Source organism: Capricornis sumatraensis, chromosome 3 (assembly GCF_032405125.1).
Source record: "Capricornis sumatraensis isolate serow.1 chromosome 3, serow.2, whole genome shotgun sequence".
Classification (NCBI taxonomy): domain Eukaryota; kingdom Metazoa; phylum Chordata; class Mammalia; order Artiodactyla; family Bovidae; genus Capricornis; species Capricornis sumatraensis.
In genome coordinates, this window is record NC_091071.1 from 151,885,236 (window position 1) to 151,900,201 (window position 14,966).

Sequence of the window (14,966 nt, forward strand, 5' to 3'; positions counted from 1 at the left end):
AAAGGAAGAAAAGAAAAGTTTATTGGCCCCAAACCCAGGAAGGATACTGGGAGAGCTCACAAAATGGAGAACTGAAGAAGCAGGATCCCAGGAGATGGAATTTAGGACTTCCAGCCTCACATTCTCCTTCTCTCTGGGTGTCTCTGCTTCTCCCGGCATGCTGACCTTTTCTTTCCTATGCCAGAAAGACCTCCCCAGTGGGTAGGAAACATGGTTGCCAGAAGCTCCAGTTTAGTAATCCCAGTTCCATGTATAAATTCCAAGGTGGGTCTCTGATTGGCCCTGGTCAGGTCCAGGCCTGCCCCTTGAGCCAACCGCTGCAGTCAGAGGGATGCAGTTATAAGAGTGGCTGGGAGCTGAATCACCTGTCCACTCATGTACAGGTGTGTCTCATGGACATGTGTGTTTGTGTGCACGCAGTGTATGTTAACAAAAGAAGGGGATGGGAAAGAAATCTTTCAGGCTACTTTGAACAAGGACAGTGCTGCCTGTCCAAAGGGACGTGCAAAGGAGTCACATGGTCTCCCAAAAATTCTCCAGGAGCCTACAATCTAGTTTGGGAGACGAGACACAAAAATAACCAGAACACAACAGCTTGCACTGACTCGAAGGCTGCATAAGAATATCTGGAACTCCCCACCCACCTCATAAGCTTGTCTCTTGGATAAAAATTAGAAACTGAATGTGAAAGGGCTTTGCAAAGACAGCAGCAACAAAGCTCTTTGCAGTTAACCTGGCACATTCACACATACCCTGGGGACAAAGCATGGGCTCTGGAGTCAGACTGCCTCAGCTTCCTGAGCTGCAACATGGGAAGGGTACTAGCTCTTACTTCACAGGGGTGTCAAGAGAATTGGGGATCATGGGTGGGGAGTGCTTAGCAGAGTGACACATGGTGGGTGCTCAGAATATACAAGGTAGTATTATTTGCATGTTGTTACTTGAGCCTCTTCAAACCCATAGTCGGTAGACACTGCCAGGGTGACCATTCCTACTTTATAGTGAGGACACAGAGAAGGGAAGGACTAGCCTGCTTGTAATTACATCTTCAGGTGATGGCAGAGCTAGGATAAGACCAGACCTCTATTTCCAAACTTTGCATTCCTAAAGGGTCAGGCCTAAGAGAGACATGAATAGTGCCAGGTGGAGGTATGAAGAGACAGCCAATACTCATGGAGAAGCGGAAATGTCCTTAGGGGTCAGCCAATGCCTTGTACTAAGGAGGAGACCTGTGAAGGGATGGGCAAGCCCTATTCGGGGCTTCTCTGCTGGGGGCTTGGAGCATGAAGTGGGTGGGAAGTGATTGGGGCTCATCGCCTCAAGCTTCCTCCACCATCTGACACCCACGTCTCCTCAGGTACCTGACCCCCACCCCCCCTAGAGCTCCTCTCCTGTGCGCTTGTTTCCCGGACTGATGCATTCTCCTCTATAAATACCAGCTCTGGTATTTGGGGTTGGCAGCTGTTGCTGCCAGGGAGATGGCTGGGTTGACATGAGGCTCCTGACAAAACACAAACCCCTGGGGGTGGGGGTGGTGTGAGGAAGGGGGATGAATCAGAGAGGGGGTGGGGGTGGGCTCACGGGGACAGAAGCCCAGAGAAGTTGGCTGTGTGGGGGTGAGAGTATACAGTTATAATTGTTATAATTGGAAACTGAGAGCCTACCAGGCCCTTTCTGGAAATCACCCTGTCGTTTGTAAACTTGAGGCTACACCCTCACTGGTAGGGGTGGGGTGGAAAAGGGCCTTCATGAATCCAGAGGGAAACTGAGGCTGGGAGCTGGCCCTCAGATGCTAGTGGACATTCCTGAGGAGGTGGGCTCTGGTGGGGATGGCTGCCTGACCCAGGGAGGCCTTCCCATCCTCCCTGTCTGTCAGAGACCCTCCTCCACTAGGCCTGGCTGGGGCATTCCTGGTCTTTGCCTGAGCCCTCCGAAATGTTTGCCACTTTCGGAGAACCTTTAGGGAAAAAAAAAAAAAAAAAGGTGATTTGCAGACTGTCTTGGAAATAGGCCTTGTCTCTTCAGGAAATGACCAGAAGTATCTCCTTGGAGCCAAAAGAAGCCCCTCAAACTAAATGGAAGCCTTTCCCTAGTTCTCTCCCCTGATCACCCCAGGATCAGGCAGGCACCCAAGGACTGAAAGGGGGCCTGGCCGGGGGCTCCAGACATGCTTGCGCCCCGGTGAAGCAGCTGGCAGGCCTGCCCATCTTCTGCCCTCCTAGGTCCGCCAGCCTCTCCCACACCCCGCAGGGGCCCCCAACCACCCGCCCGCTGAGGGGCTCAGGCCTCTTGCGGGGGAGCTGGCCTCCCCGCCCCCACGCCAGGGGCCGCCCTTTCCTGGCAGGACAGCGGGATCCTGCAGCTGTCAGGGGAGGGGCGGCGGGGGCTGATGTCAGGAGGGATACAAATAGTGCGGACGGCCGGGGGCCCTGTCTCCCCTCGCCACATCCACTCTCCGGCCGGCCGCCCGCCGCCTCCTTCTCCGCGCCGCCCAGCCTCGCCCGCGCCGCCACCATGAGCCAGGCCTACTCGTCCAGCCAGCGGGTGTCGTCCTACCGCCGCACTTTCGGCGGGGCCCCCAGCTTCCCGCTCGGCTCCCCGCTGAGCTCGCCGGTGTTCCCGCGCGCGGGCTTCGGCACCAAGGGCTCCTCGAGCTCGGTGACGTCCCGCGTGTACCAGGTGTCGCGCACGTCGGGCGGGGCCGGGGGCCTGGGGGCGCTGCGGGCCAGCCGGCTGGGCTCGACCCGCGTGCCCTCCTCCTACGGCGCGGGCGAGCTGCTGGACTTCTCGCTGGCCGATGCCGTGAACCAGGAGTTCCTGACCACGCGCACCAACGAGAAGGTGGAGCTGCAGGAGCTCAATGATCGCTTCGCCAACTACATCGAGAAGGTGCGCTTCCTGGAGCAGCAGAACGCGGCTCTTGCTGCGGAGGTGAACCGGCTCAAGGGCCGCGAGCCGACGCGCGTGGCCGAGATCTACGAGGAGGAGCTGCGAGAGCTGCGGCGCCAGGTGGAGGTGCTCACCAACCAGCGCGCCCGCGTCGACGTCGAGCGGGACAACCTGCTGGACGACCTGCAGCGGCTCAAGGCCAAGTGAGCACCCGCGAGCGCCCCCAGAACCCCCTCCCTCTCCAGGGGCCGGGCATGGGAGGCTAGGCCTGGGGCTGGGTCCAGTGGTCAGTACCTCATCGTACCCAGGGTGAGGGTGGGCTAGCTGTGTCTCCGGGGGAGGGGGAAGAGGCGCCATGCCTTTCCCTGTGCTCTCAGGCTGCAGACGAGGCTACGGCCCCAATTTTCTTGGGGACATCATGGAGTGGAAATGGGCGACCTTGGGAGACCAGGTGCTTCTTACAAAGCATCTTAAGATGCTGGGGTGATGTTTCTAGGTTCAGGTGGGCACATGGAAGGAGAAAGGAGGCCCATAGGCAGTGGGAGGAAGAGGACAGGTTGGTAGGAGACAAGGAAATCTGGAGCCAGCAGTAGTTCTCAGTTCATCTGTGATGAAGCCCTGTGGTTGGGGGTAGAGAAGGGATCTTGACCCCTGGGCCAGACTTAAGCTTTACAGGGAGGATGGATAAACTGGAGGAAAGGAGAGAGTGAGTCTGGGAGGAGGGGGGGATGTGCAGCCCTCAGACAGATTGGAACACTGATTGTGGCTCCACCAGGCTCCCTGTGCTTCAGGCAGCAAGAATAGAGCAAATACTGGTGGGTCCTGCTTTTCTGCCCAAGTGATCACTGTCCTACCACCCAGGTCACAAACGTTAAATGAGCACCTACATGGGTCAGGCTGGGGCTGGAGCCTGGGAACCCGGAGGTGGATAAAATAAGAACCTGGAGGTGGACAAAATAAGACGCAGTTCTTAATCCCAGGGAGGTCACAAACTAGTGAGGACATGGACTTCCAGGGTGTGGCTCCAGGGCAGAGATTGGGCCACTTCCTGTCCCCTCCCTGTGTGGGCGGGCCCTGCTCACTCTATTCTGAGCCCACTCCCTGGGCAGCCCCCAGTCAGTCTTCTCCCCAGCCTGTTTCATCCTCACCATCTGTCTGTCCTTCTGCCTGTGTCTGCCAGGCTGCAAGAGGAAATTCAGCTGAAAGAAGAAGCGGAGAACAATTTGGCTGCCTTCCGAGCCGTGAGTCCTCTTGGGTCTCCCAGCTGCCTTACCCCTTCTGTCCCCTCTGTGTCACGCCTGGTCTCCCTCTGCCCTGCCCGGGTGATCAGTGTCCCTCTCCCTCTCACTTGACCTTTCCCAGGACGTGGATGCAGCTACTCTAGCTCGAATTGACCTGGAGCGCAGGATCGAATCTCTCAACGAGGAAATCGCGTTCCTTAAGAAAGTGCACGAAGAGGTACTACACCCTGGTGAAAGCGGCTGGAGGGGTGGCAGTGGTGCTGGACTCTGGGAGTGAGGGTGTGAGGGTATGTGTCGGGGCTGGTTGGGGACTGAAGCCTAGCCATACCCTGCAGGAGATCCGCGAGCTACAGGCCCAGCTTCAGGAACAGCAGGTCCAGGTGGAGATGGACATGTCGAAACCAGACCTCACAGCTGCCCTCAGGGACATCCGTGCTCAGTATGAGACCATCGCAGCCAAGAATATCTCGGAAGCTGAAGAATGGTACAAGTCAAAGGTGAGACTCTGGCGGCCCCTCTGCCCCTTCAATCCCAGTCTGGAGGTATTTCCTATGGCTCCATCTCTGGGGAGGAGGGTGAGCCCGGGGTCTCCATGCTTCTTTGCCCACCCCTTCCTGCATTCTGCATCCTCCCGTCATCTCAGGGACCCCCTCTCTCTGCCCGTAGGTGTCCGACCTGACCCAGGCAGCCAACAAGAACAATGACGCTCTGCGCCAGGCCAAGCAGGAGATGATGGAGTACCGCCACCAGATCCAGTCCTACACCTGCGAGATTGACGCCCTCAAGGGCACCGTGAGTCCCTGCCCACCTCGCCTGGCCCAGCCCTTCCCATCTGCAGCTCACACTCTGTGACCTCGGGCGCATCACACACCCTCTCTGGGCCCCTGTCTCCTCATACCTACCACAGGAGTAGAAACAGACAGGTGGACTCCCAGGGGGGCTCTCAGGAATCGTGGGACTCCTGCGTGGAGGCAGGAAGGGTGGACAGCCATGTTCCCTTGTTTCAGCTGTATTCTCTGATATTCCACATAAGGCTTCATTTGAGTTCCGAGTTCCCTGGCTCAGAGGACTTTGACAAGTCCTAGGCTTGGCCATCTGGGGTGCCTCCCGGCCCAGAGACTGTGCCTCTCTCCATCCTGGGCCCCGCGTGTCCCCCTGACCACCAGCACAGCCCATCCTTGACCTGGGCACCCCCTCCTGCAGAACGACTCACTGATGAGGCAGATGAGGGAGCTGGAGGACCGCTTTGCTAGTGAGGCCAGCGGCTACCAGGACAACATTGCCCGCCTGGAGGAGGAGATACGACACCTCAAGGATGAGATGGCCCGCCACCTGCGCGAGTACCAGGACCTGCTTAATGTCAAGATGGCCTTGGACGTGGAGATTGCCACCTACCGGAAGCTGCTGGAGGGCGAGGAGAGCCGGTGAGGGGCGCGGCAGAGGCTGGCCATGGGCTCCTGGAGGGGGTTGTGCTGAGGGCCCCCTCCTGCCCTGAAACGGGGCTCAGGATCACCATCACAAGATCTAGAAACAATATTATACAAGAGGCCACCACTCCGCTGATTACAGAGAATTAACCAAAGCCACCTGGGTAAAAAGTGATTTAATTAATAGCTTTTATAAAAAGAGAAATATAAGTATTCCCACATCCACCTTCAGAATTAAGAACCAGCAGCATAAAACCATATTCAGCAACTAGTAATAAAACATTACTGCCAGTCAAGGGAGAGATGGAAGCAGAGCGGGGAGTGATGAGGAAGGAAAGGGAGGGGGCAGATACAGATGAATAGAGACAGATGGAGCTGGGACATGATAGGCTAAGAGAGAAGGTGCAGAGATTTATGCTCAGAGGGTGCACACACATGTGTGGGTACACACACACATGTGCTCACAGGAAAAGATGCAATGACACGCTCAGAACAAATCACCTTTAGACACAAAAACACCATGCAACAAGAAAGGGACACAAGGGAACCTTCTTCATCGATGGAAATGTTCTATATCTTGATTTGGACTGGTGGTTACATGGATGTAGACACTGATCAAAACTCACTGGATTGCACTCTAAAGATCTGTGCATTTCACTATGTAAACTTAACATCAATTCAAAACAGGTCATTTACTCAACAAAATGATGCCCACTGATGCTCACAAAAATGATAAAATCTGAAGTTTAAAAAAATCAGCTGACATATTTAGATACAGATTTTTAGAGAGGAAGATTTCAGATACTGTAGAATAATATCCTCATATAATGACCCCTTAAGGTAGCTAAGGTCACACTGCATTTTCCCAGCTCTAGGCATAAAGGGGTGGGGGGTGGCAGTTCCTAGAACTTGCCTTCCTGTGAGTGGGCCAGAGATTCCCAGACTGACTGGAGGGTGGGCACATGCAGTGGATGTCATCCACAGCTCCTGTTGATACACCCTGCAATGCCAAGGGCAAGAAAGAAATCTGGGTACAGTGGAGGGTGCAGTGGGGGTCCTGGTGTCACACCAGCAGGTCAGAGATGGACTGGGGTGATCCTTCCAGAAGGGACAGTTCCTGGGACAGCTCGAGTTGGCCTTTGGCCCCATGCCCCAAGCAGTGTTGAAGTCAGTGGGACTGGGACAGCTGAGGATGATGTTTACAGAGGATCAGGGCAAGATTTGAGGGGTGGTGACGAGAGAGATGGAGGGTCCTAACCCTTTGGGGGCCTGGTCTCTCTCCTTTTAGGATCAACCTCCCTATCCAGACCTTCTCTGCCCTCAACTTCCGAGGTAAGTGCGTGTTGGCAAGTAGAAGCTGGAGTGGCAGAGGGTAGGAGGCCAGCGGGCACTGCCCGAGGCCAGCCAGGAGGGGAGGATACACCATAGGGACAGGGCTGGGGTCTGGGGAACAGAAAGGGGGCTGCTGCGGGAGAATGGGGACGTTTAGGTAGAGACATCTTCTGACAAAGGGAGCTTTTTATTATTATTTTTTAAATTTCATGGTGTTGTATTATATGACCATGTCCCCTGCATCTTCTGGGAATATTAAGTGGCCAACAGTTTCTTTTTTCTAATATACCCAAACTCTGAGGAAGTACCAGGGTATCCTTGGGAACCTGGCAGCAGAAGCATCTAGAACCCTATGCCTGAGCTACAAGGCACCCACCACTTATTGTCTGTTTGACAAGTTGCCAAGCACCCTCCACTGGCCTCCAGCTGCTTGCTGAACATTTCCAGCTTTCTGGAGCAAGATGTTGGGTGCTTGCTTTAAAAAATGAAGCCAAACCTTAGCAAAGCCAAACAATTAAAAGAACGAACTCCTAGGGCATTCTGCCATTCTGACATTAGTAATATGCAGATGGAGTGGCTTCCCAACCCCGGAGAGCAGAAAAACACGCTCTAATGATACATTAGGAAAGCAAGTTGGAGTCCTTGGCAGCTTCGCCTTTCCTAGATCAAATCTTTTATATATTCAATGTTCATTTCCATCAGAAAAAAATACATGCTGTGCTCCATCGAGTTGCAGTGTTCATCACAGGCTGGCTGACTGCTAAGGAGATTTATGAACACCAAACTCATAACACCAAGGACCTAAATTTGACCCTTCCAATAAAACTCAGAATGGCTCTCTTCGGTTAGCAGTTTATGCAGATACCAAGTGTGAGCCTTGCATTTAAAATCGCTTAATGGTTTTTCAAGTCAGTAGTTCTGGGCCATGACAGGGCAAGTACTGCTGTTACCGTTCATTTCACAGTGGGGAAACTGAGGCATGGAGGGACAAGTGACTGGCCATCTACACAATAAATCAGTGACTGATTCCTGTCCATCTCTCTTTCATTAAGACATCAAGTTGTTCATCCGGAGTCAAAGGGGGCTGGGTACCATGAGATCCTTCAAAAGAGTGCCTTGGTTCTGGGCTCTAGGGTCCTCACTGTCAGGGTTCAAATTCCTGCAGGGATCTCCTGGGGACCAGGGGTGGAGGGGGAGTGAGGAGGGGTGTTGGTGCGGGGGCGGGAATGCTGGGTGGCCTGGGGCCTAGGTGATCCCTCACCCTCTTGAACCTGCCAACACCTGGAGCACACCTGTTGGCTCTTTGTCTTAGCTCAGCCCTGGGCAGCCCCTTGGGTCTGCAGAGCCACCTACTGGGTGCTGGGCACAAGGAAGATGTTTTGCTGAAAAAGTAACAGGCCCATATTGAGGGGGTGGGCGTCTTCCGGGCTTTGCCCAGTGAGACCAGGGAAGGACTCCCAGCCACAGGAACAGCCAGGCCTGGCCTTGGTCAGGCTGAGCATGTGGATGAATCTGTTACAGAAACAAGCCCTGAGCAGAGGGGTTCTGAGGTCCATACCAAGAAGACGGTGATGATCAAGACCATCGAGACTCGGGACGGGGAGGTGAGTGGTCTGCCTGGAACCCTTACCCCTGAGGTGGGGGGGCCTGTGGGGTGTGTCTGGGGGGGGGTGCTGTCAGCCAGGTGTCTTCTACCAGCCGTGCTGGTTCTGCCTGGGGGCAGAAGGGTCTGCCATGCTGGGGAGGAGGTGTCCCGGGGTCATGACTCCATTCTCTGGCCAGCCCTGGGTTAGACTGGGTTTCTCTTCCTCTCCAGGTCGTCAGTGAGGCCACACAGCAGCAGCATGAGGTGCTCTAAAGCCAGAGACCTCTCTGCCGCCAGAGACCGTGCTCACCTCTGTCCTCACTGCCTCCTAAAGCCAGCCTCCCTCCATCCCAGGGCACCACCCCCAGCCACAGTGCTCCGCTCACAGCCTCTGACCCCTGCTCACTGCGACCACCCGTCCTGGTCCCCACAGGGGACCTGGCCCAACCCTCCCGGGCACAGGGAGCCCCTGCCGTGTGAGGTCTGGATGTTGAAGTGAGGGGGCCTGGCCCTGGGCCGCCCTTGGAGTGTGCTGGGCAGGGCCAGGCTGGAGCCAAGACATGGCAGTGACCTTACCCTTCCCACCTCCGTGACCTCAGGCTCTAGCATATGGCTTTGAAGGGGACTCCAGAGCAGGACGTAGGAACCCCTCAGGGTCAGGTCAAGCCCTGTGGACCTCCCCATTACCCCCTCCCCGGCCTGAGTCAGAAAGGCAGCATCCTCGGCAAGCCATGCAGGTAACTGGGGACATAGCCCCCACCCCCGTGGAGACTGGGGGGCTCAAGACTGACCCCATGGTCCCTTACTTTCCCGAGGTGGGCTTACAAGGCAGGGGCTGCAAGAGAGAACCCCCGAAGGTGCCAGATGTGGGAGCAGGAGATGCAGAAAGAGAGAGGGTGGGCGAGATGCTGGAGAGAAGAGGAGAGAGGAGAGAGCGGTCTCAGGCAGGTGGCAGGGGGGCCCACCTCCCCATGCCTGCCCCTTCCCCGCTGCAGGGGCTCTGAACAGAAAGAAACAATAAAAAAGATAAGCACAAGCCTAGCACGGCCCCTGCTGTTTTGACTGCCAGGTCTTCTCTGAGAGAGCCCTGTCGCACTACCTCTTTTTTTTTTTTCTTTTTTTAATATTTTTGGGCCACATAACACAACATGTGAGATCTTAGTTACCTGACCAGGGATTGAACCTGTGCCCTTGCAAGGGAAGCATGGAGTCCTAACCACTAGACCACCAGGAAATTCCTTGTATCACTTCTTGAGGTGAACTGTGTGCTGCCTTCCTGCGAGATCTTAGTTACCTAACCAGGGATCTTAGTTACCTGACCAGGGATTGAACCTGTGCCCTTGCAAGGGAAGCATGGAGTCCTAACCACTAGACCACCAGGAAATTCCTTGTATCGCTTCTTGAGGTGAACTGTGTGCTGCCTTCCTACCCAGCCAGACTGTCCCCCAGGGCCTGCCACCCCTTCTGTTCCCAGAGCCTTGCAGCCTGGCTGTATGTGTGTAGCATATGAGGGAGGGGGCTTTTGCTGGGGACTCACACATACCTCTTGTTATGCCCCATTACCAGGACTGCCCCCACGCACTGCTCTGAAGTAGGGCTCCTGTGGTCCTTGCCTAAGGTAGCTTACACCCTCTTCACACTAAACCTGGATCTTCGAAGCTCCAAGGCCAATTCAGGAAAAATGACCTTGTTAAGAAAAACAGAAAGCTCTATCTCATCCTTGGAAAAGAAGACTCACTGCTCTAAAAAAGTTGTCAAGTCATCCTATGTTAGCTTATAATTTCAGTGTAATACAATCTTAATTAAAATACCAAAGGGAAATCTTGGGAGAATTTGGGAAGATAGGGAATGTAGGACATATGGAAAAAAAAATCATAAAATAAAACATTAACACAGATATCTTAAAGGTTTCTGTGGGGAAACCTTAATTATTCAGTTCTGGGCATGGTAGACATGGACAGGGGCAGCAGTGAAATCTGTCTTTTCACTCCTTCCAAAAAATAAATTCCAGGTGGATTAGAGATTTAGGAAGCTTGATGGATCCATGTAGGTCTCTGTCTTCCAACCACTCCTCAGATTTAAGAGGTTACCCTTTAGAAGCGGGAAGAGGGTAGAGATCACAGACATGATAAATTTGGACAGTTTGTAAGGGAAATAAATCCAATAGAGCTTTAGTCCTAAAGTCCTTAATATGTTGTTCCTAACTGGCTTTTTCCAGAAGCTTCCAAAAACCTTTCTGGTGTCTCTTTCTCCCCCTTCTTGGATGCAGCCCTGGCTCATGAGTTGCCAGCCCCCCCCCCCCCCAACCCGTAACTTGTGCGGTCCCTCCCTCCAGGGCTCCAGGAGGGACCCCCTTCTTTAAGGTATGCTATCCTTCATCTTGCCCTGGGAGCATCTGGGGCTAAAACCCCATGTCTCCCCCCTCCCTTCCTTTCCCCACAATCCTCCAACAGAGTGAACCCTGCAGGCCCCAGAACACCCCCCCCCCCCCAATCAACCCGTGGTGGACCCCCAACAGAAATGAGCAGGGGCATTTCCTGTGCACACTGGGATAGAGGAGGGCAGCGCCTTCTTATCCTGGGCCTATGAGGGGCCCTGGAATCTGAGCTCCTCTGTGTGAGAGAGACTCCTGGGTGAGGTGGGCCCATGTGGGCGTGGTGGTGTTTGTGTATCTGTGAGTAACCTCCGGAGTCTCTCAGCTTGCTCTTCCCTCTGAATGAGTTCCGAGCATTCATCTACCGCACAAAGGATAAAGGGACATGAGGTCAGAGAAAGGCTTAGGGGCTTCCCTACCTTCCCAAAAAAGGTTTAGGTGTAGACTGGTCACTAGAAGGAGGAAGTGGAGGACTCTTTAAGACTGGCAGACCCGGATCTCAAAGGCCCCCAGGCCATGACTTGACCCCCAGGAAGTCCCACATCTTGACTAGCTGTCCTAAGGCTACGCTTGAATGTCTCTTGGGTCTAAGAACACACTGCCTCTTTGGGGGCCACTTCTTGCTGGGACAGCTCTGAAGGTCAGAAAGCCCTTCCTTCCCACACATATTTGTCTCTGTGATGGCTACCCACCTGGGAGGAGGCCCAGGGGAAAGCATGGTCTGAGTCAAGCCTTCCTGGACTGGAGCTTCTGGTTCTAAGCCCTCTGGTTTGTCTGTCTCCCTGGGGGTTGGACCATGACCTAGGAATCTGGGGCAGAGGAGATGCATGTGGCCTGATCCCAGAGAATGAACAAAAATAAACTGAAAAAGATCTGGGTCTCTGGTGGTCATACCCATACACCCAGATCTTCAGTGTGCACCCACGCACACGTACACCCCATCCCCTCCATGGCTAAACCTCTCCTACTCCTTGGGAACTGGCATCTGAACACTGAGAAATAAGAGGGTTCAGAGGGCTGACCAGCTTCCCACCATGGGAGCAGTTCCAGACCAACTCAGACCCCACCTGAGCAGGTGGAGTGGGAAGGATTGTGGAAGCAAATATGTCCATAAGCCAAGAACTGACGTCTCAGCAGGCCCTTTCCTATCCTGTCTGTCTCTGGCTATCCCGCCACCCCTGCGCCTGGAGACAAAGCATTCCACTCACTCACCGCTTCTCAAACTCCTCCTCTGACCACCAGCCTGCCCAGGACTCATATGCAAATCACTGGCCTTTGCTTCAATACCTAAAATGTCAGCTAACCAAGGGCAAGGTTTTCATTCATTTTATTCACTACTCTTGGTGCCTGGGAAAGGGCTTTGTCCATAGAAGGTGCCCATCAAATATTTAAATACTTGTTGAATGAATACCCACTGGGCACTTTTATTTACTTTTCTCTAAATTAAATATTTACCAGAAAGGTTGACGGTCCCCACTTCATTCACTGATTCATCAAACAGTGAGCTTTTGCCATGTGCCAGGCACATGGTGCCTCATTATGACTTGGAGGAATCTCCCGCGGCCCAGAGAGACGGGTGAACTGCCAAGGTCACACAGCGTATCATTGGCAGAGGAGGACAGGGGCCCCTGCTCCTTGGCCTCCAGAGAGCAGATTTCTTTCCATGACACCACAGGCTTGTGATTGCAAAGCAGGGCAGACTGGCAGCACACACCAGCTGGGCGCCAGGCCGCAGGGCACTGTGGGGCCGTTCTGAGGGACAGATGAGCGCCTTGCAGCCAGCTGCTCTAGGTGAGGGCCCTGGCGAGGGCTGGAGGGCTTCCGGCGTCACAGCCAGTGCGGGCTCCGCCAGGAGAGGGCGCCCGCGACTTGCCAGGGCCTGTGCCCTCCCGACCCAGGCCCACACACTCCTCCCCACACCTCAGCGAAAGCCCCCATTATGGTCATTCAACCAGGAGAGAACAAGCCACGTTCCAGGCTCTGTGCCAGGCCCTTTTAAATAGTTAATATTTGTTTTAATATTTAATATAATAATTTAAAGCCATCACAACAACCTAAGTCAGATCATGTAATTCCTCGGCTCAGAATCCTCTGAGATGGCTTCTCATTTCACTAGGAATAAAAGGGTCATGGCCTACAAGATGCTAGGCCATCTGGCCCCCACTGCCTGTCTGACCTCATGTCCCTCTAGCTCCCCCACACTCTCCCCAGCCCTGCTCTTCTGGAGCCTACAGGGCATATGCTTCCTGGAGCAGTCCTGCCCAGACTTCTGCTCCGTTGGTCTCCTCACCCCTTCAAGATTGGCTCAACAATTCCTGGTGAGGCCAATTCCTACCACTCTGTTCCGAAGTGCAAGCCCCCATCACACTCCCATCTCCCGTGTGTGTGTGAAGTCACTTCAGTTGTGTCCAACCCTTTGTGATGCTGTGGACTGTAGCCCACCAGGTTCCTCTGTCCATAGGATTCTCCAGGCAACAATACTGGAATAGGTTGCCATTTCCTCCTCCAGGGCATCTTTCTGACCCAGGGATCGAACCTGAGTTTCCTGCGCCTCCTGCATTGGCAGGTGGACCCTTTACCAGTAGTGCCACCTGGGAAGTACCCCCTCCCATCTCCCTTACCCTGCTTCATTGCCCCAGAATACTTATCTTCTACTGATCTTTATAATTTGTTTCTCTATAGTTGTCTCCTTCCTTGAGTATAAGCAACACGGGGGTAGGAACCCTCTGTTTCTTTTTTAAAATTTGTTTATTTATTTTTGGCTGCACTGAGTCTTTGTTGCTGTGTGCAGGCAGTCTTTCTCTGATTGAGGCGAGTAGGGGCTACTCTCTTGTTGTGGTGCCTGGGCTTTTCCTTGTGGTGGCTTCCCTTGTTGAGGAACTCGGGCTCGAGAGCACAGGCTCTGGAAGTTGTGGCATGGGATTCGCTGCCCTTCGGCAAATGGAAATCTTCCTGGACTAGGGATCAAACCCATGTCCCCTGCATTGGCAGGCGGATTCCCAATGACTGGATCACCAGGGAGGTCTCCTTTGTCTGTTTTGTTCGCTGCTATTTCTCTAGAGGCCAGCACAGTGCTGGGCACACAGGAGGAACTAAAAAGTGTTTGTTGAATGAATGAATAAACCCTGAGTTGAGCTACTCCAATTTATAGTTGAGGAAACTGAGGCTGAGAGATGTTAAATAACTTGATCAAGATCACAGAGTTAATTTATTCAACCAACCAGCCAACGTTTATTTGCAGACCACCTACTACATTCCATGCAAATTGTTGAGGCATAGTGCTAGAAAGTTTTGGGTTATTGGTTTTTAAAAAATAGTCTCAAATCTTTCTTTTAGTCTTGGTGTTCCATGTGCTTACAATGTCTTCCCCGCCTCCCCATTTTTACTTTATAGAATTCAATTTACGTTTGAGAATTCAACATCTGTGGGTGCCTGAGTTGGTGGAGGGGGCATGGTTGACTATGAAGGAGACACTCAGGCCCATCTTTAGGGTGATGAGACTGTTCTGTACGGTCCTGGGGAACCAGGTGCACAGTCGTCCACATTTGTCAAAACCAGCAGAACTGCACATCACGAAAAGTAAGCGTTAATGTACGTAAACTAAAGCCAGAGATTTCATTCGTCAAGGCTCTCATCCCTGTAGACATAATCCAGTGTTTACATGGTTTCTTCTCTGCCCTCTCCGTGTACACATAGACACAAGCACACTTTCTTGAGCCTCCCAGAATGACAGTGGGGATGGGGAGGGTTGGCAGGGAGGGAAAAGGCTAACTTTCTCCATCTAATGACTCCCAGCTCCTCCCTGCTTTTCCCAGGCTTCATCCCTCAGGGCTCAAGGTCAGATCTGGCTTTCTCACCTAAACTTTTTTAAAGCATTTTATTTTGAGATCATTGTAGATTCACATGCAGTTATAAGAAACAGTACAGAGAGATCCTGTGTATCATTTACCTGGTTTCCTAGAATGGTAACATCTTAGATAACTCTAGTACAGTATCACAGCCAGGAAACTGCCATTGATACAGTCCACCATCTTCTTCAGATTTTATCAGTTTGTGCACTCATGTGTGTGTGTGTGTGTGTGCGCACGCGTGTGTGCGCGTGCAGGTATTTGGTTCTA

At 53.3% G+C, this 14,966-nt stretch overlaps 1 protein-coding gene across 2 annotated transcripts; it reads left to right on the forward strand.

The window, feature by feature from the left end:
* The first annotated feature begins 2,514 nt into the window (after nucleotides 1-2,514).
* DES (desmin) lies at nucleotides 2,515-9,497 on the forward strand. Of its 2 annotated transcripts, XM_068967293.1 has the most exons (9): nucleotides 2,515-3,092; nucleotides 4,070-4,130; nucleotides 4,252-4,347; nucleotides 4,466-4,627; nucleotides 4,797-4,922; nucleotides 5,334-5,554; nucleotides 6,846-6,889; nucleotides 8,411-8,493; nucleotides 8,706-9,497. In XM_068967293.1, exons 1-9 carry the CDS (start codon nucleotides 2,515-2,517, stop codon nucleotides 8,745-8,747), a joined length of 1,413 nt encoding a protein of 470 aa, XP_068823394.1. In that variant the 3' UTR covers nucleotides 8,748-9,497. The 2 variants fall into 2 exon arrangements, with proteins under 2 accessions (XP_068823394.1, XP_068823395.1); XM_068967294.1 differs by lacking the exons at nucleotides 4,466-4,627; nucleotides 4,797-4,922 and having other exon boundaries at nucleotides 5,478-5,554.
* Nucleotides 9,498-14,966: the final 5,469 nt, after the last annotated feature.